Raw genomic sequence first — 20,251 nt, 5'->3', positions numbered from 1 at the left:
CCGCTGCTGGATCCTCTTGCCTTGCACCCTTTGTGCCGCGGCTGCGATCCCAGCGGCTGCTATTTCCCTCTGAAAATAAATGTTGCGAACGCTGTTGGATGGCTTAAGAGGGCGTGCGACACGGCACACTTGTTGTGCAAAAAAAATATGACAGCGGCTCTGCGTATTTGCAGCTCCTCCAGGTGCCTTCTTTATGTTAGGCTGTCGATTTTACACTGCTGCCCCAGGAGTGTTGTCTCGCAGTCCCTCCTCAGAGTCACGACAACAATATTTCAACTAAGCCTATTGAGCAACTGCAGAGGCGTTTTACTGTGAATACCAGGGTTCTAGTTTCGGTTCAGAAGCGTTAGCCTTGCCTTCATAGATGCTCGAGGAGGCGCAGGAGCCGCCTTCGCGGGGGGTTCCTCAGACTCTTCGAGTTCTTGCTGCAGCTTTTTGCTGCAGAGCACCGCAAACAAAGACAGCAGCAGCAGCGACAATAGCCACAACAGCAGGAATAGTAGTAGTAGTTGACTTTCGTTGCCTCAGCCAGAGCCAACCGAGCTTCTGCGCTTTTTCCGCTTTGCTCCGTGCAGACGAAACTGGTGCTCTGCCTCGCTAAAACACTGCCGACAGGCTTCTACCTTCCCATCATGCTCCACGCATGAGCAGACAGCCGCCTCTCTCCTTCATACCATCAAACCCTAACACCGTAAAATGCCGTATATTTACGCTTACGGTAGGCCACTAGCCATCAGCCTCTGCTTCAGCGCCAACTCTTTCACGCGAATCCTCCGCAGCTTCATGGCTTCCAGAGGCGTGAGTTGCTGCTGCTGCAGCTGCTGCTGTTGGCGCAGCCGCTGCCTCTGCTGCAGCAGCACCTGCCACTGCCGCGGCTGCTGCTGTTGGCTCCCTGTGCTGCTCTGAACTGCCGAGGGCGTAGCTGCACTCCGAGTAGTCTTCCCTGCTAATGCTGCAGCCTTCTCCTGCTGCTGCTTCTCCTGCTGCTGCTTCTGCCTCTGCACCTGGCGTGCATGCGTTGAGCGGATCGGGGAAGAGGACTGCTGCCGGTGGAGTGTATCGTTTGCCATGGGGGATGAACCTCCTCTCCGCACAGTTGCTCCTGCAGTTCTGCCAGTGCTGGTGTTGCTTCTGCTGCTGTATGCGTTTTTCACACTGCCCGTTCTACGGTTCTCACTCCTTCCCATCCCTGGAGTGGCCTTGCTCTGTGGCTCTCGCTGCCTCGAAAGCTTCGCCGCCTCTTCCTCCCCCGTCGCTTCCCCTTCACGCGCAGCGTTTGCTGGCACCTCCGTCTCAGGGCAGAACGCTTTCTCAGGCCTAGACGCTTCTCCGACCTCCGCATGTGATGGCCGTTTCGAACGGAAAACAGCTCTTCTACAAGCCTCCTGTTTTGCTGCTGCTGACTGCGGCAAGGCCTCTTTTGTTAGCTCGCGTTTCTGCTCCGTAGGAGAAGTGATGACAGCAGAAGAGGCTGCGTTGTGCAGTGATGAGGCCGCCGCTACGCTAGTTCGCTGTACTTCTACTGCTGCTGGTTTTGCTGTTGTTGCTGTTGTTGCTGTTGTTGCTGTTGCTGCTGTTGCTGCTTGTGCTGCTTGTGCTGCTTCGGCCTCAAGTGCAGCCAGTGCTGCTTCTGCCGCGGCTGCTGCCCTTTCTGCTGCTGAACTTGTCTTTCCATCTGCTGACGGCTTCCAGGGTGCCTGCTGCTGCATCGATGGCGATTGTGTTTTAGGGGTGATGAGAGGAACCGGAAGGATACAGCCAGAGGCAGCTATAGACGACGAAGGCGGCTCTTCCTTTTGCTGCTCTTTCTGTTGGTGCTGCTCCTTCTGTTGGTGCTGCTCCTTCTGTTGGTGCTGCTCTTTCTGTTGGTGCTGCTCTTGCTGCTTCTTGTTTGTAACTAGGTCGGACCGGATTTTTCGCAGTCCCCCCTGTTGTTCTTGTGCCTGTTGCTGCTGCAGCAGCTGCAGCACAGCATCCGAAAATGGATCGTGCAGCCTCCGCTGAGACGTGATCATCGTTGCACTCTCGCGCTTAGCAGCTCCCACTGCTGCCCCTGCTTCCGTTGCCTTTGCGGAAACTGCTCTTCTAGATGGTGTTGCCGCTGCTGCTGCGCGACAGGCTTCTGGTGATCCTGACGGCTTTGCCAGTCTTTGCTTGCTGAAGCCGCTCGAGCAGCTGCACGGACTTACAGAGAGGCTGGAAGCGGCGATGGAGGTGGGGGGGGGCAGCGTCAAAGACTCCTCTGCCGATGCAAGCGGAAAGAGACGCATCTGCTTCCCTCTGCCTGGGGGTGTGATTCGACTTTCAAAGGCTTTGTCGGCTAATTTATGGCAAGCTGCTCCTCCTGTTGGTCCCCCTGCTGCTGCAGCAGCAGCTGCCTCCGGGAACTGGCGTAGGCGGCCTTTGCTGCTGCTTTTGCTGCAGTCCTCCTGTCGCTGTCTTTCTGCGAGCTCCTTCGAAGGCTCAACTGGGAAAAAAGACGACAGACGCCCTTGCGAAGCTGAGCGCGCTGGTTCTGCTGCTACTGCTGCTGCTGCTGCATCGGTTGCCGCAGCAAGAGCAGCAGCAGCCTCCGCTGGCCTTCCCAGAGAGGCCTCTATTTGCTGCATGAGAACGTCCAACACGCGAATCACCTTCTGCTTCTGCTCGCAAGCTGCAGCAGGACTGGCGCTTCTTCCAGCCGCTGCACTTTGTCGAGCTAGTGGAGATCCAGAGGTTGCTCGATACTCAGAGTCTTGGGAGGGCCTCATCGGGCTGTTGCTTCGCTGCCGCAGTGGCTGCTCTGCAGGCACAGCGCTTGAAGTTGCCGCCCATCTTGCGACTGCTACGCTTTTGTTTTCCCCTGCAGAGGTGTTTACCGCCTTCTTGGGCGTGTTGAACGCTCTGTGAGACGTCGAATATTGGCTGTCCTCTCGCGGGGGTGCTTGTTGTTGTTGCTGGTGGTGCTGTTGTTTCATTTGCGGCCGCTGAAGCCCTAGAGAGCTGCTTCGCAGTTTCTCGCTGCCGTTTCTGCTGCTGCTGCTGTTGCTGCTGCTGCGGCTCCTCCCTGCAGAAGCAGCAGCAACACAGCCTTGCCTCTGAGGCTTTTTACAAGACGCTTCTTCCTGCTGCTGCAGCCGCTGTGCGAGCCTCCTTAGCCGTTCAGCGAGGGCCTTTCGCTCGAAATCTAAAAGCGTCAGCTCCTCGTGGTGTCCAATTGCTGCTGTTGCTTTTGCTGCAATTTTTGCTGCTGTTTTTGCTGCTGCTTCTCCTTCAGAGACGTGAAGACTCCTCTGGCTGTGGAGACCTTGTCGGGGTGTGTGGAAAACTTGCCGCAGCATCCTGAGGAGCAACATCCGGCAGCAGCGCGCCCTAATTACAGATGTTGAAACGCTTACGCACAGCATACAGCATCACAGCCGTACGGGGGAAGGGCAGACATGTGGGCGTGGCAGCCGCTGCTCGTGCTGCCGTTGCGAGGCTATTTTTTCACTTACGACTCCAGTGAGGTCAGCAGCTTGAGTTCGTGTTCCTGCTCTTGCTGCTGTTGCTGCTGCATGAGGCCGAGGGGCGAGAGACTTCTGCTGAATTCTTCTTGCTGCTCTTGCTGCTGCTGCCTCGGCTGTCGTTCTGACGGCTGCGCTTGACTTGGAAATCGCGGGTTTGCAGCCATACATTTCATTGCCAAGTGTCTGCGGCTTCTGGATGCTGCTGCTGCAGCTGCCGGTGTACTGGGGCCGTGCTGCTGCTGCTCGAGCGAAAGTTGGCTCCTCATTCTCGACTGCGCGGCTGGCGACTCGTTGCTAGAAAGCCTCCCTCTGGAGCCTGCGCTGCTGCTTCTGTCATCTCTGCTGTGAAGGGCGGCAGCACATGCAGCGGCTTCCTGAGGCTGCTGCTTTGTGTGGGGCAGGCGCGTGGGGGGTGAGAGTGTCAAGCCCCTCCCTCGCGTCCTTCGTCTTATTTGCGCTGATTCGGCTGTTGCTGCTGTCGCCAAAACAGACAAGGCTCTGCTGCACTGGATTCCAAGGGCATCCTGCTGCTGCTCTACCGGCAGCCTTCCTGCAGGGGGACTGCTCAGTTGCATCGGGGGATGCTGGCGAGGCAGAAGAGGGAGGGGTGTCGAGAGCCTTTTCGCGCTTGCACCTAAACCCTTCCGCTTGGCACAGTGGATGTTTCGCAGGGGCTGGAACTGCAGAGACTGCTGCTGCTGCTGCTGCTCTCGCTGCTGCTGCCTGTGCAGCAGCACCAGATCGTGTCTCCTCACTTCATCCTCCAACTGAACCTCCGCTTCAGTCACTAGGAGAGGCTCAAGCATCTCCACGATACTCGACGCATGCGCCGCAGCAGATCGTGGCTTTGCAAGGCCATGCCCCTCCAGCCCTCTTTCCCGCTGGGAAGCAAGCGACTTTGCTTCGCTGGTGCTCAGCCGTTGAAGGGGAGAAGGACAGATGGCAGCAGCAACAGATCCGACCCCGCCTTTCGCGAGACTCTTGCCGCGCGGCTTTCTTGCAGCAGCAGCAAAAGCGGCAAAAGCCGCTGCTGCTGCCGCCTCCTGCCCCTCTCTTTCCGCAAACGGCACAGAGCTGCCTCTCGATCCAGCCTCTTCGAGAGCAGCTCCCTCCTCACACCCAGCATCGTCCATGCCACACAGCCTCCCCTCGTCATTCCCTTCACCACTTTCATACCCAAGTCTCTCCCCACCGCTCAGGCTGGCGTTGCCTTTGCTGCTTTCAACCCCCAGGTGACTGCGAGCCCGCAGCCGCATCACACGTCGCCGCAACAGAGCACGCAACTCCTCAGTATACAAACACTTTTCTGGATCTATTTCAGAGGCTTCCAACATAGCCAGCTGGTCGCCAGACACGCTGCTGCCTTCCCCGCTGCTCCCCCTTCTTCCCGACGCAGGATCACGCGCTCGAACCAACGCCAAATCCATCCAAGAGAGTACCCACCAAGCTAGCCCATCAGCGTCTACGCAGAGGCAACATCACACACTCAAAGAGAACGGTTAATAAAAACAAATGCCACACATACACATATATACACACATACACATACACATATATACACACGTACACAAACATACATACGTACACAAACATACAAATACACACACATACACATTTATTCACACGTACACAAACATACACACATACACAAACGTACAAACACATAATGCACACCCGAAGCATTGTTTGAAATTCTTGTAACTCTGGGGCCTTTACCGCAGCGCACAGGCTGCCGGAGGTGCTGCAAGTGTTGTCTGGCACTGACACGAGGATGGCTCACCGAGCATAAGACACAGCAGGAGGAGGCTTGGTGCCTGCTCCTGCGTCAAGCCGATGCGGTGCAAGAGGCTTCCACCGGCAGTAAATGCCGCCTTCGGAGATTCTGCCGAAGAAGGAGCGTCCGAAGCATCGTCATCGCTGGATCCCGAAGTATCAGCAGTGCGTTTTCTTCGCGGGAGGGCACAAAGGCAAGCCAGCTGCAGCAAAAAAAGGCGGGCAGGAGGCCTTTCATTGAATGCGATCGGCAGAGAGACGAGCAGCAAGGCCAGGCATGCGAAGCGAGCACAACAGCAAGCGAGCAGCCAGCATGCATGCATGCATGCGGCAGCTCATAGGGAGTGAATATAGATATACATATATATAGACTTACCAGAATCAACGAATCACGCATCGCGTCGAGTTCCCTTGCATCGGCTGCAGCAAAGCCTAAAACGGAGCGTAGCAGCTGCTGCTGCAGCTCGATCTCCTTACGCGACCAGCTGTCCATAAGCTGCCACGTCTGCTGCTGGTGCTGCTTCTGCTTCAGCTGCTCTTCTTCCTGCCTCGTGAGCTGCTGCAGCTGCTCTAGAGAGTGCGCAAACGAGTCGACTCTACCCAGAGCAGCCGCAAAGTGCTGCTGATGCCGCTGCAGATGCAGCCGCAGCTCGTGACCCTTCCCTGCACGCTGCAAGACAGCATCAGCCGCAGACTCCGCCTCTGTACCCAGCCTTAAAATGCCAGCATAGCAAGTTGCTATCTTTTGGAGCGTCGCTTGAGGATCGCTGGACCCCCTGCTAGTCGTGCCAATGCGAAGAAAGCGCATCTGCGCAAGCCGCTGCTGGTTGTCTTCCAGCTCTGCTCGCAAGCCTTGCAGCGTCCGTAAGGTCTCCCCAATGCGCCTCTTCAAAGATCTGCTGTGACTGCCTGAAGATCACGCAAAGAAGACGCATGCGCATTACAAGCCGCGACTATTTTCACATAGCCTTTCGCGTCTCTGGGAGTCTGCCGCCTCGAGAGGCCCTCCACCTCCATGCCGGCATTTTGAAGCCTCAGAGAGAGACTCACGGCGCTGGTTTTTCACGTTCGCGAGCAAATCAGGAATGAGAGAACCGCTCTGAGAGGCATCCACGAGCCTCAAGAAGCACTTCCAAGTAGACAACTGTACGGCGTCGGTGAGACAATTGCGAGAAGACTGCAGCCCACACCCGCGCAGCAAAGACAGACGCACCAATGGGAGAGAGAGAGAGAGACGCTGACAGCGAAACAGGGAAGACACGCCTTTCTGCTCTGGGAAACAGACAGCCTTTAAGTCAAGAGTCCTCCACCAGGTCTCTGCTGCTGCTGCTGCTCTGCTCGGAAGCTCCTTTAAACAGCTGAAGCCTCTTGCGAAACGTATGTAGAAAGCTTTTACGGGCGAAGCTCCTTCTTGCAGGGTCCTCTAGGGTTAGCAAGAAGCACGGCCATTCAGGAAGGCAGGCAGAAAGAGAGAGAAAGACAGAGAGACATGAAGAGAGCGAAAGAGAGAAAGCAGACAGAGAGAGACGGAGAGACAGAGAGAGACAGACACAGAGACACAGGGAGAGAAAGGGTACTTGCACGGAAAAGGATCTTAAAGAGAAAAGCTTACCGCACTGAGAGAGCGCCAGGCGGGAACAAGACGTTTCACCAGCTCTTCCCACCCAACTACCCAACACCGCGTGTTGTTGTTGCCGTTGTTGTTGCTGTTGTTGCTGCTGTTGCTGTACTGGACGTGCGTGCTGTCAACACCTCTCTCTCTGGCAGCGGCAAGTACTGGCGATTGCTGCAGCAAAGGCTTCAGCTGCTGCACGACGATGGAGTCTTTCTCCGATGAATTTGCTGCATTCTCAGGGAGGCTGGGAGGCACACCATGGGCTGAGGCGGCCACGCGCAGCAGCACGTTGCTGCTGCCTTCTTTGCGTGCCCTCGCAAGTAGCTGCAATCCTTCCGGAGAACCCTCACGCAGAAATTCAAGGTAAGCAACCTCGCCTGAGAAGCCCTCGGTGACGATACAGCTCAGCATCTGCTGCGCTGCAACAGATTCCACGACGAGGGGAGGAACCGCAGAAGCGTTTTTGCTTCTGCTGCTCGAAACAGAAGACTCTCTCGGGGGATGAGGCCAAGCGGTAGAGGAGGGGGAGTGGAAGGGGTGGCTAGTGGCGGGAGCTTGAGCGTCTTCTGGAGCGCTGCTGCTGCTGCAACAGCTGATCGCCTTGTCCTGAAGCAGTTTCACTGTGGGGAGGCTCTGCTGCCGATGGAAGCTCCATGGTGTATCTGATGAAGAGCTCCCCGAAAGGGATACCTCTGACACACCCTCATGTTTCGAACCCTCGCTAAGAGATGCCGCTCGCCACTGCAGCAGGCCGCCCCCTGGTGTTGCGACTGCATCTGCCAAGAACTTCTGCTTAGAAAAGGCTTCGCACAAGGAGCTCCCTGCGTTGCAGGAGGAAGAGAGCAGGCTGTCTTGGCTAGCCAGCCGCTCACCACTAGGGAGAGAAGTGACTGTGCTACGAGATTGATCCCGCGCTTCCCCCTCGGGAGGGATGTGAGGAGGTTTCAAACAAGTCAGACCCTCTGAATCCATTTTTAAATCAAGATTCGGGGACTCGGGGGCTGGATGAGCCTGAGGATTCAATGTTCACCACGACGCAGGAGCAGGCACTGGGAAGGATGAATCCTACAGGGAGGTCAGGGTCGAGCCAACTACTGTGGCCATATTCAATGAGCTCTTGGCCCCAAAGATATCTCTTTAAGCTGCTGTGGGAGGAACAAGGGAAGCAAGATGAGAGGCACGACGGGGGAGACACATTCGCCACTTCTCGAACGACCCGGTTCCATGGAGGATACATAGAGCGATTTGGGGCCGGTGACGCAGACTGCACCGCGCCGCCTCACAGAGATAACCGCATCAAGAAGCCAAAGTACAGCATAAATGCAGGTCAAAGAGGGGCCCTTGAAGGCGTCCCTAATGGTTGCATGGATGCACACTGAGCAGACACCAGCCTCCTCTGCCAACTGTCGGCAGCGACGGTCACGAAATGGAGGCGACTCAATGGGGAGTTCGGCGTCGGAACCTCCTCCAAAGAATCTGAAACTCGGTGCTTCTACGTCATCATTGTGTTTATTGCAAAAAAGATCAAGCCAAGAAGGAAAATTTGATTGAACAGTCGCAATATCGGCAGCCACCTAGGAGGCTGCCAGCCGGCCCCGCCCTTCCAGCCACGACCGTTGGCACAAAATTTTCTCACTCGCTCTATCCGGAAATGAGGCTAGAAAGAATCACCTTGGTGACATTAAAGCGAAATTATCCTTTCGCATGAAGGGCCTGAGAAGCACGAAACTACAGAAATATGATCATCAGCTGCGGGGTTCGAACCCCCAAACGGTAAGTGTCCTAGCTCTTGAGCCTACTCCAGCCATAGCGCACTGGCCCAACACCAAGGGGGTCTTAACGCATGCGTGGTACGGCACTTTGATTTTTCCTGCTTCTCATTCTTATCGTTTCACGCCTTTTTGCCTTCTCTAACACAGTTTGAATAGGATTTTCTGTATTTTGGTAGTAGATCAAGCTTAAAGGGCTCCTTCCTCGACGCGGGGTTGGTGTAGTGGTCATCACGTCTGCTTTACACGCAGAAGGTCGCGGGTTCGAGCCCCGCACCCCGTACCACTTTTCAACTCAAGAGCCTTCCCCACGCCTGTAGTAGGAGGCTTTTCGTGTGCTGATGCTTGCTGACGCAAAATCTGAAAGGCACGCCTAGCAGATCTATAGACGCGCCATACTCTGCTACTGCGGAAGAAGGCTGTTCCGTGAGATCCTGCTGTCCTTGTTTAGTGTGCACGCCACTGCTCCTACACACCCCTGGACTTGCTTTCGAGGTGAGTCTGTGCACTAGTCAACACGTATTTTTTACGAACAGAAAGCTGCGGGCTAACAGATGACCTAAGCAACCGCCGCTGCCTGAGCTACAGTCAATCACACTACATCTAAAAGATGACCCAAGCAACCGCCGCTGCTGAAGCTGTCGCTGCATTCGAGTCCCTCCATGGAGGCATTACATTTTTTACGGGCTTAAAAGCCTGAGCAGCCAATCTGCTGAGTAGCAGAAACAGGTAGGGATAGGGTGCTCCTGCTCAACTTAAGCTACCAAAGCCCCCAAGCAGATGCTGCTGCAATGGACCCCCTCCCACCCAAAAGCCGTGCTCTATATTCGGCACAAGCTGAGATCCTTCGGCACACGTCTGAAGAATCGGGCTACTAGTTAGCTCCGGCAGGAAGGGAAGGTGAGTCCGCCGCAGGAAATCATCCCTAAAATAACTCCGAGGATCTGCACAGACACGGCACGAAAAGCCCTCTTTAAACCCCCTAGAATGCTTGAATAGGACAAACTGTATGCAAGAGACCACACGCAGGGCACAGCGCTCACCGAGATACTCCCAAGGATCAGCGCAATGATCCTCACATTCCGCCACCACATGGCATCCTTTAATCGGCGAGCCTGCACGCACACGCCAAACCCCTCACCATGCATGCACACCCAGTAAGAAACTAACCAGTGGCAGCATACACACGCAGACCCTAAGCGCAAAAGCAAAAGTCTCAAATCGAAGCTCGAACCTGTCGTCTGAATGTCACGGCCTCCTGGTTAAGTTGCTCCGACTGATCCACCAGCAAATCTATGCGCTCGCCACGCTGCAGAATTTTGTCTGCGAACACGCAAGCCCTAAAACCACAACATCTCCTGAAGCTCTCACTTCCACGACTGACCTAGCCCGATCTCTATTTTCCAAGCCTTACCAATGCTGTCAATCATCACCGAATGAATGCCGTCAATCTGCGTGCGGATCTGCCGGAAATCGTCTACCGTCTGGTGGGTGTTGAACGAATCCTGTGAAGAAAGCCAGCAGTCTGAGCCACCCCTAGCCTATCTATGCCTCAAGTGTGAGTTTTTCTCTCTTGGGAAGATATGCCAGGCCAGTGCAAGTGGGCAAGCATCTAAAGCTTTATTTCTCGACAGAAAGGGGGTCTATTACGTGGTCTCGAGGCAGAGAGGTCTACCAAAAGGCGAAACTCCAAAACCTAGGCCCTTACAAGCAAGGCTTTCAGGGTGCTCTCCATGCTACCCTGTAGAGACAGCGCAATCCCTGTTTCTGCTGCTTCCCTGTACTGCGGCAAGAACCTGCAGCAAGAATGCACCATACCTGCTGCAGCACCAGGAGCATGAGAAGCGCATCATTTGCAGATCCAGAGGCATTCGGAACGCATTGCTCTCAGAAAGGAGGCATGAGCAGTCGCATTAACGCTGGCACTGACGACAGCAGTCGCAGCCTGAGTAGCTCACTCATTCTTCAAGGCCTCTAGGAAGGCGAAAGGCAGCGCGAAGCCCACACTGTCATCCGCCATTGTCAGAAAGGTTATGCCGTCCACCACGATATAGTGGAATACATACCTATGTGCACGCATGCGAAAATCCGCAGAACCCTTTCTTCAGACACGGTGAAGCACCCCGCGTCTGCCCCCCAGTGAAAGCCTGCACAGGAACCAGCAGCTCACCGGTCGTATATGTACGACATGCGTTGTTTGTTGGTTGGCAGACGACAGAGCAGGAGACGGGTAACCGTGGGGAAGTTCCCCTCGCTGTCTGCATGCTCACAGAGCACTACATTGCCTGGACGCACACCGCATACCCCAAACAGCATGCAAGAAGCTGTGGGCGCATGGCCGCATACCGTGAGCTGCAGAGACATCTGGTCGTCTTTCGAAGGCCGAAACGCGCACAGAAAAGCACGGGGGAGGCTTTCACGCGCAGTCAAGGGTATTGGCTGCCAAGCACAGGTGTCGGCACGAATATAAGCACTCCGACAAGGCTTCAGCAGCGCAGTGCAGGACTACCAGAGGCAGTTGCTGCAAAGGGGCTGCGCGCATGTAGGAGATTATACGGCAAACAACTTACCCCGAGCCACAAGGGCGTATATTAGCGGCATCCTCCGGGAGCTGCCTACCACCGGAGGGCTAAACCCTGCCCTGGGATCAGCACTATTGGCAGAAGGCGCTGGAACGACAATTCTAAGCTCTGTATATCCCAAAGTTTGAAGTTAAAATGGAGTGAGGAAGGTTAGAATGCCAGCATGCGCAGGCAGCCCGCAACCCGAAATTCTATCCCTTGAGCCTCAGAAGTGTCAAAAAAAAGATAAAGAGCGCACTTTAGAGGGGTCCAAAATAAGAAAAACGCACATATAATAGATAGAAGAAACTTGAAATACGACACCCAAGCCCTAAAACCGAGATGCCCTCGCCGCCGGCTGGCAGCCCGTGTTACTAGACGCATCGCAGCGGCAGCGGTAACATGGATCGAGGCTGTGGTCGAGGTGGAGCTTCTGTGTATTTCGCAAAAAGACTTCTGTCGCATATACACGGACAAGTAGGAAGCCGTGTGTCTTTAGATGAGGAGCCTGAACGTGAAACCTTGCTCTAGGAGCCTGCTGCAGACGGCAACCGCACCCCCCCAACCCACTGGTCTCTATGAGGAGGAGCTTCGGTGCTCTGCCTCAAGGTGTCTGTGCACCCTGTGACACACTGTGTGCTCTGCTCGAAAATATGGCTCGTGAGCGCATTAAAGAACGTCTGCAGACACCCGGAATACACCTGAGAGTAGGAGACGATAGAACTTGGGACGGGATCACCGTCAAGCATATAGGTTCAGCTTCTCAATCAGCTTGGCTGAGAGGCCTCAACCCCTGACCCAGAATAGAGCCTCATGGACTACTAGGATCTATCTCGCCAGCGCGGACGGGCTGCAGCTATCCATGGACCCTCAAAGTATATTTCCAAGAGTTACTAGTGCAACTCAGGCCACCATACACAGAATGCGCGCATGCAGGCCTTAAAGTGCCAACGCTAGACTTGTATGCACCTGCACAGTGCTTTCGCCGCTGGCTCGGGCTGTTTCTCGCCGTACGCCGGGGCGTAGTGTAGGTGGTCAAAAGGTGCAATTAGGTATGTGCTACCCATTAATTGCATCAAAAAAAACGACCAGTGCCTGAAGTGTCGCTGCGTATGTACAGCTTGTTTGACAAGCAGGGGACTAGATAGCTCCATTTCTAGGAGGTAACACGGTGTACCCGGGCATGCACAGTTTGGTTGTCTGTGGACAACTGGGTGCGAATGTGTCCCTGCTCGGCATGTTTAACGCGTACGACAATACTCACGTCACCTGATTATGCTTATCCCTTTATGCCGAAATCCTGCGGGTGGAGGACACTTTTTCTCTAGGGCATCTTATCGAAGGAAGTTTGGGGGTGGGGGGTGTCCTTTGATGGGTACATTGGAAAGAACATCGCTGCACCTTATGTTCATGGACTTCCTCAGCAGTGTGCCTCTTACACCTTGCCACAGCATCCCTGGCCAATTCGTTTTTGCCAACGAGAGAGCTACGAGGTCAGTGCTTGCTCATGCTCCGCAGCCGTACGACTTCAGCTTTGTAAAACTGATCACACAGGCTCTTGATGCAACTCTCACCCTTCCGAAAATTGCTTCAGCGACGCTATGACTTTTCATGAACTTAACTGTTTTCTGCTTGCCTTCGGGTTCTGGGTTGGAGGATTGATGGGTAGAGGAGAGCAGTGTAGCTAGCATGCCTTCACGACAGGGCAATTGGTGTAACGCTTCATCTAGATTCCCTAGGGAATGCTTAAGCGCAGACTCTGGTAGCGTCAGGCTTTCACGGAGCTGTGAATATTCTCTCGTACAACACTCTCTGTGGGGGCCTTTTCCAGTGCGCCTGCAAGCCACCTGCACGGCACCCTGCTGCGTTTGCCCCTTCAATAATCTGGTTTGCTTTGGCAACTGGCTGGGGGAAAATCCCTACGACGATGGGCGTTGAAGACACCGCAACGCCTGTTGGGGCGACACAAGCCAGCCTGCAAATTGATATAAGCGCAGTAGCTTCACACCCGGTGAAAAGGCTCGCATTTTTAGCCAGTAAAGTGCTCATGGATGTGCCCACGTGGTTCTGCCGACCAGAAAATATATGTGCCACAAGTGTGGGCATGCACTCCAGCACTTCATCAGTTGTTGGGAGATGTCTCTCGCTGTGTACCTACAATGTAAAGAGAATTCAGTGCTCTTCGCCACATGCTTATTGAGGGGCAAGGCACTTCAATAAGAATGTCGCCTGCCTGCAAGGGTTACTGCAATTAAGGGCTCCATACAGGCTCAGACGTTTTAAAACAAGTTGCTTAAGTGCCGAGACAAGCTAAAATCGCGAGCTTTGGAAGAATTTACACTCTAAAGTCTTCTAATCTGTTTAAATATCGGTATGTCAAAGAATATGAAGCTTTGGTTCACAAATGCCCCCACAACGTATACGAACACTTTCTCTATCATTTGTTTATCTCGAAACACACGAATTTCACGAGAGGTGGCCAATGGGTGTGTAGCGACTCAGCCATTAAACAACCGCCCGGTGGGGCTTCCGCAAGTGATGAACTTGTTGAGGTTTTAGGACCGAATGAGCGCACCGCACACGTGTCTGGCTGCAAAGTAAGAACCAAGTCGAGAGCTTGAATCTATGGATGTTGAGGTTGTGTCAGCTGGCCTCAGCCCACAATAGGAAGCTAAGAAATTCCGCCCTTATGAGCATCCCAAGCCGCTCCTTCCCCACCAATGCACCTGTTCCTATTCTGGGAAATTTGGTCATCTGGCCCGAAGCTGCGGGCGCATGCACAAGCAAAAAGACTTGAACGACGGGGGCTGGACCCAACAGAAGCAGGCTGCTTGGCAATCAAAGAAGGCTCAAATAGACTTCGGAAAGCCTCACTCGCAAGCTGCAGTGTAGTGAAGGGGAATAGAGGGGATAAAGCCAATGTTGGCGACTCACCAAGGGGCAGGTTCTGCGCCAGCACAAGTTCACATCAATGCTCAAGAATTGCTAGCGTTACTTGATATTAGATGTGGAGTGGATCACGTTTCACATCTAGAGACCGCAGAACAGTGCAATATACCTGCTAACTGGTCTACGCGGGCAGCAGAATAAAAGGATTGGCAAGGGTATGCAGCTGAATCCCTCCCACCCAAAATAAGAGAGGATGCTTTCAGAATGGTCTGTGACTTCAGCCACGGCTCAGTGCTTCATGACGTAATCCTAGATATGCCATGGATGAACTATTTCAAGTATTGCATACGGCCACAGCTGAGCGCTGTAGTGGCTAGTGCGCCGAAAATGTGCCGGGCGAAACGGCTTCTGGTCTCCTCAAAACGTTTATTTCATTAATGGTGACCAGGGCAGAGTCACTGCCTCAACAAGTTGAGGCAGAGTCTCCATGCGGGCAGCTCAGCAGAACAACAAGAGAAAACGGTGATTTCCCATGAAGCACGTATTACAAGTTTCGGCGAAGCTGTTTTAGTAGGAAAGCACACTGACCCTTTAGCCGAGCAGTAGTAGGAGTGGCAAATAGCAAGGACTAATTCGCAGATGTGCTGAATAATGACAAGCCGCCAGCACCCTGGCTACCCGCTGGTCGTCTAGCGCACTCTATTAAGCTAATTCGTGGGTTGGTCCAATCTATGCTTTGCGGTTACCGGAAACCCCACACCATGAGGAGGGAATACTACGCGACCAGAAGAGGACAAGAGTTGGCGCACGCGCGGTAAGTTCAAGCCCCTGAACACGATCTCCGCAAAGCACACCTTTCCGATGCCTTTGATTGGCTGATCGATTAGTAAGCCACACACATCAGCAGCTCACGCGACATGTGACTCCATATTACAAATTCGTATTTACCCATTTGACAGACACAAAACGCCCTCATGGGCGGGCGCGCATCTGACTAGATAAATTTCATTCTTGAGTTTACTCGGATCGATGCGTCTTCACTGATAGACTCTAAACAACGCAGTAGATATCCAGGAAATGGGAGACTGATGCCGCAACAAGTCCTATCAAGCGCCTTACACCTCCAGTAGCATTCACATCTCCCGATTTTGTGCCAGTTTTTCTTAACAGCCTATGCTCGCGACGTAGCGATGGGTATAATTTTTCTCTACACTTTATGGATCTTTTGCAGCACCAAATTATTTCTTGTTGCTCTCGTCGCCTCACCGAACCCAAGCAGCGATACCATAAAAGGACTTCCATGCAAAGTGATGGAGCATGAAAAAAAGCTGCACTGCCTATATGGGCGTCGTTTTGGTGACTACACCGACCATCAGTCTTCGATGTACCTTAAAAAGAGTTTTCACTTCTTTGATAGCCCCAGAGTTGTTTGCTGGCTTGGTTGCCTCCTGCAGTACGACATCGGTGTGAAGGATATTGATGGCATTGGCTATGTGGTTGCCGACGCTCTCTCGTGGCGCCCCGGCGGCTCACTTCCGTGCAGCGCATCCGCTCTTGTCTGAAAAACTTATGGTGTCTCGGATAACTGCCCAGATCTTTTGCTTGCGACACCCATGTATCCACTTCTATTGCCAAAATCCCGAATGGCAAAAGGGTAAAGCGCCACCCCTTTAAGGATGGCCTGCTGTGGCTGAAAGCAATGCGGAAATTATGTTGCTTGAACACTTCGACTTTGCTCCTTAGACCCATTTTGCAGAACGCGCAGAGTGATGCTCTTTCTGGCCATGGTGCCATTCGAATCGCAATTGAAAAGCCCTCCTGGCCCTTCACCCTGCCTAAGGCTCGCCGTGCGGCAGAGCAGCGTGCACTGTCCTGCCCAGATTGCCAGCAACTGAAAAGGCACAATTGTCCAGAATCCAGGCTTTTGCAAAGAGTTTTGTTCCCTGGAGGATTTGGAGTGATCTGGCTACGAACTTCACTATTGGACTATGGCAGGTCAATGATCCAGGTAGCATTTGCATCGTAGTGGATAGATATACTCAACAGATATGCCTAGTTCATCCTTTGATCCAGCGCTGTCACGGCGTAGGAAGTCACTTAATATTCTAACCTCATTTCTGGAGTCTGTATGTATTTCGTGGCAGTATCGTTATCAATAGATCCCAAGTTCTTCAATGCGTTATGGCGTGTCTCTGACCCACCTACACATCGAAAGTAATATGACCACTGCAAGCCACTCCGAGGCAGATGGGAAGACAGAGCACGACATTCGCACTCTTCTGCAGTGCTTACGAGTTTAAGTTAACACAAATTCGATTGTTTGGCATGATTCTCTTCGGTGCGCTCCGTGAGCTCATGAAACAATAGTACACTCGTCTACCCGTTATTTTCTAGCATCCCTTGGCCTACACTGAGGAGCTCCTCTCCAATCCCTTCGTGTACCTGGTGGACCGGGCTTAGTAGCGACCCTGAGGAATGGAGGGATTTAGAGAACGTCTGGCCAGTGCACGCGAATGTATGCGCAAACCTCATGAGCGACAATGACGTCCTTATGATGAGCGGCGGTTGGCAGTGTTTCTAGCCTACATATTTGGTCCTTGTGAGCCAGCACGCTGTGAGATGTGCAGCCAAAGGTGAACAGGCACATGAATTTGCAACGACGTGGCTAGGACTGTTTGCCATGATCCTTTGAGCCAATGCACTTTCCTACCCCCTTTCGATATCCCGACGAGTAGCAGGTGTACCAGAATTATCGTTAGCGGCTTCTCAAAAAAAAATTGAAAAGAATCCATGAATTATTCATGGACTTTGCCAAACAGGCAACTGACTCATGTTGGTGCGGAAGGTTCAGAGAAAGCCGTAGAGGTGCTGGATTCTAGGACTCTTGAGCGCCGAAGACACAATAGACGGGAGTTGTTGCTAGTGATATGTTCTGGGGGACGTCAGCCTCTATGGTTGACGGAGGAGCGACTTCTGGCTTTGTTCGTTGCAGGAAAATGCGTGGCTTTGTTTGGTCAGGAATGCTAGTCGCCATGGACGGTTTTGCCTCGGATCCACAGGTAACACGTTTTCTGCCTGAAACAGCCACGTTAATCAATGGGTATTGGATAAAAAGCTTCCGGCTATTAGTAAGGTGTCCCCTAAACTCAGACTTTGTGCGCATACAGTCTCAGCTATGTTTTTACTACATTTCCCCTCCTGCCAGTAAGGGAGCACACAGTTCGCCTATGTTTGCATGCAGCATAAGCGAATATGCATAAATAGCTTGCTCTAAGAGTTCAGGATGGACTGCTGGACGATGGTGTATTTTGATTCCCTTTACTAAGTTTGGTTTTTTCGTTTTTTTTTGTAGTAGAGGGCTGACATGTCTTGGATCGGGCAAATCTACACTTGAATACTACCTACTACACCAGCTATATTTGACTAAGGATAAGCGAAAAATTGACCAATTGGATTGTTCTCGTACTACTTACTGCAGAATGCTATTATATTCCCACAAGAAGGTGCAATGTGCTCAAGGTGCTTCGCGCGACTGGTCGTGAATCATCAGAGTACGTGTAGGATGCAGCTGAACGCACTTTGGCTGTCCTTTCTTCTCACGCCTGGAACTCTGAGCGATGCAAATAGCTGAACGAGAGGCTTCTTTTCGTAAACATTCAATAACGTTCTATGAAGTCTCTGCTCAGTCTGGACAGCAGTGTTCCCTCATGGAGCTTATGTGGAGCGTTACTGTCACCGACGCGCGTCGGGGTCATGCGAAGATGCATTTGGGCAATATTCAAGAATGAATTTATGTGTGTTGCTACCTCAAATTTGAAACTGTACCCTTGCGCGCATATGCTGAAATGCCTCCATGATTATCTATTAACTGACGCGCGTGCCCGCTGATTGATGCGTCTAGTGCGTTGCTAAATTGAACATGCATAGCCTGGCGCTAAGAGGACGTCGAAATTTCACTTCAGGCCTGTAAGTAAATATGGCGCCTCCTGGATGAAATGCAGCTTTGATCTCGCTGTCGTAGCGGCTCCACGCCCTGTTTGTGCAGGCAGTCTTGCTGCAGACCTATCTCGAAGTTCCTGCACATCGCGCTGCGATAGCGAATTATCGTCAGCGAGGAGCTTCGCTTATCGAATGGCGCTTCTAAAGGCCACCCGACACACCATGCTCTTATCCGTGCACCTCAAAAATTGTGAATTTAACTAAAGGCAAGCTTGCTTTGCCAGTAGGCGTCAACTATTGGGGCGTCGTTGACGGTAGCAAAAAGAATCCATAGAAAGGCGCACAGGTCTCGGGCACCTGTGGAGGCCTGTGCGCTCTTGAGCAAAATACGACTGCCGCTTTTTTGAGGGGGGGCCGCATAGCCAGCCCTTGCGTGCCGCTGACTGCTCAGCCTTCTTTTCTCTTGTGTTCTTTAATTGTGAGGGACTATATCTGCATCCCAGGTGGCGCCACCACAGCCCTTAAGGGTGCGTCTTGTACGACGCGTTCTAGAATATGTCTTTCCAACAATGCCGATCCTCCTTCCGTTCCCATCCCTCTTTCGCCTTCTCCCTCCTCTCCTTCTCTGCCTCAACTCACCTCTCTCCGTTCCCTCCTTCCGGCCTCATGGCTGCTTGCACACTGGGAGCTGCTGGCAGCTTTGTGCAGGGGTCGCAAGGGCCAGGCATAATGCGTCTCGCTCCTGTTGCTGCTGCTGTTCCCGCTGCTGTTGGTGCTCCGCCTGCCAAATTGCAGCCATCATTCGGCTGAGCGGCACACATCCGCTGGCCATTTCTTCTCGAATGCAGGTGTCTATTTCGGGGGTGATCGCTATGCCCACTCGATTGAGATAGCCTCTAAAGCTCTCGGAAGGCACACAGGATGACAAGAAGAGGGAAGTAAGCCGCAACAAGAAGGCTCTTCGGTCCGCTCCCTCCAGCTCCTCTATGGGGGTATCTTCCCAGGGCTCGTAGTGCACGAATAGCGGGTTCAAGATCTCCGATGTGGTGGCTGCCCCCGTTCCTGCCACAGACGCAGGCGGCTCCCACGTCACAGCATTCCTCGGGGGGTCGATGAAGGCGGTTCGCTCCGCCGCAAGAGCTGCAGTTGCGGCGTCGAGAACTTCGCGGGAAACGCCAAGGCCCCCCCTCCCTTGGGCCGCCTCGCCTTCAGACATGAGACAGCGCATGAAATCTTTGAATTGAATGGAGCCCCCAGGCCCCTGCAGAGAAAGAAGTCTCTCGAGATCTTCGGAAATTCCAAACCCAGCTGCCTTTAGGGCCCTCTTGAGGTCGCAGTCTCGCAGCAGACACCGCTCCCACTGCGCGAAGAGACGGCGAACCAAGGCGCCCTTTCCTCCGCCCAAAGGGTCTCCTATGGCCCCTCCAGATGCCTTCAGAGGCATTTTGGCTCCGCAGCTCGGGGCTGCAGATTCCTCCGACGACCAACAGGGAAGAGGCTCTTCGTCATCCTCTGCCGCGGCAAAGGAAAGAGCAACGGTGTCTGCATGCCGCTGCTTGTAAGGGTACGTCTGCAGCAGGAGGCTCTTGCAAATCACGAACCCGTCAGGCGTGACTTCGCAGAAGCGCAAAATGAAATCGGCTTCGGGGCTTCCAAACTGGATGCCCATGTGCGCAAGGCAGAGCGAAAACACCTCCGCAGTCAGCAGTCCGCTACTCCTCGAGGCGTCATGGCGCCGGAGCTCTCTACGGACAGCAAAAAGGAAGCGCGGGTTGCGTATGCTAAAGAGATACTGCCGATCAGAGGGCGACAAAGCTGCCGCACACGACCACTCCGGGCCGCTAGACAGCGGCCCTTGTCGAGCGCCTCTCTTGGTGCTCATGAAGAACGAGCGAGAAAAACGGGAGATCCTAGAGGCGGAGGACGCCCCGTTTGAAACGCGCTTCGGCTTCTTGCCGTGCGTAGTAACCGCGACGCGGGTGTATGTACACTAGACGAGACAACGGGACGAGAGAACCAGGGCGCCCCCGAGGAATCCAAATCCAGAGCAGTGGAAGAAGAAGAAAGAGATGGGGGACACACGGAGAGCAGCGCCTTTGATTCTTTGGCGCTGCCTGCGTTCCTTGCCGTACCGCGTCGTTCTGCCTGGCGGGGGTTCTTGAACAGGCTCGACTGTGGAAGGAAGGAGACAGCAGCCAGCAGCGGCTTCCCAGGGGT

The 20,251-nt window shown here is 53.6% G+C and overlaps 3 protein-coding genes and 1 non-coding gene across 4 annotated transcripts; 1 reads left to right on the top strand and 3 right to left on the bottom strand.

Annotated features, from left to right (window-relative positions):
- Nucleotides 1-726: 726 nt before the first annotated feature.
- Nucleotides 727-3,656, bottom strand: LOC113147615 (uncharacterized abhydrolase domain-containing protein DDB_G0269086-like). Its single transcript, XM_026338737.1, is given in 6 exon segments — nt 727-885; nt 1,146-1,317; nt 1,524-1,582; nt 1,584-1,637; nt 2,361-2,861; nt 3,477-3,656. Coding segments are annotated over 6 exon segments (1,125 nt in total).
- A 4,326-nt stretch (nt 3,657-7,982) lies between these two features.
- On the bottom strand, nt 7,983-19,916 carry LOC34623038. Its single transcript, XM_026338727.1, has 5 exons — nt 19,053-19,916; nt 18,768-19,013; nt 9,134-9,227; nt 8,731-8,786; nt 7,983-8,450 (listed from the first exon to the last, which is right to left on the bottom strand). Exons 1-5 carry the CDS (start codon nt 19,914-19,916, stop codon nt 7,983-7,985), a joined length of 1,728 nt encoding a protein of 575 aa, XP_026194512.1.
- Nucleotides 8,856-8,928, top strand: Trnav-uac. The gene has a single exon. It is a non-coding gene; the product is annotated as a tRNA-Val (tRNA).
- Nucleotides 9,524-11,246, bottom strand: LOC34623039 (vesicle-associated membrane protein 7B). Its single transcript, XM_026338584.1, has 8 exons — nt 11,216-11,246; nt 10,816-10,930; nt 10,604-10,711; nt 10,354-10,441; nt 10,060-10,150; nt 9,880-9,968; nt 9,689-9,760; nt 9,524-9,589 (listed from the first exon to the last, which is right to left on the bottom strand). The coding sequence occupies exons 1-8, from the start codon at nt 11,244-11,246 to the stop codon at nt 9,524-9,526; spliced, it is 660 nt and encodes a 219-aa protein (XP_026194369.1).
- Nucleotides 19,917-20,251: the final 335 nt, after the last annotated feature.

The sequence above is a fragment of the Cyclospora cayetanensis genome, unplaced genomic scaffold (genome assembly GCF_002999335.1).
Source record: "Cyclospora cayetanensis isolate NF1_C8 unplaced genomic scaffold, CcayRef3 CcayRef3_contig_105, whole genome shotgun sequence".
Lineage (NCBI taxonomy): Eukaryota > Apicomplexa > Conoidasida > Eucoccidiorida > Eimeriidae > Cyclospora > Cyclospora cayetanensis.
The sequence above is the reverse complement of the archived record's forward strand: the minus strand, read 5'-3'. Positions and strand labels throughout refer to the sequence as shown.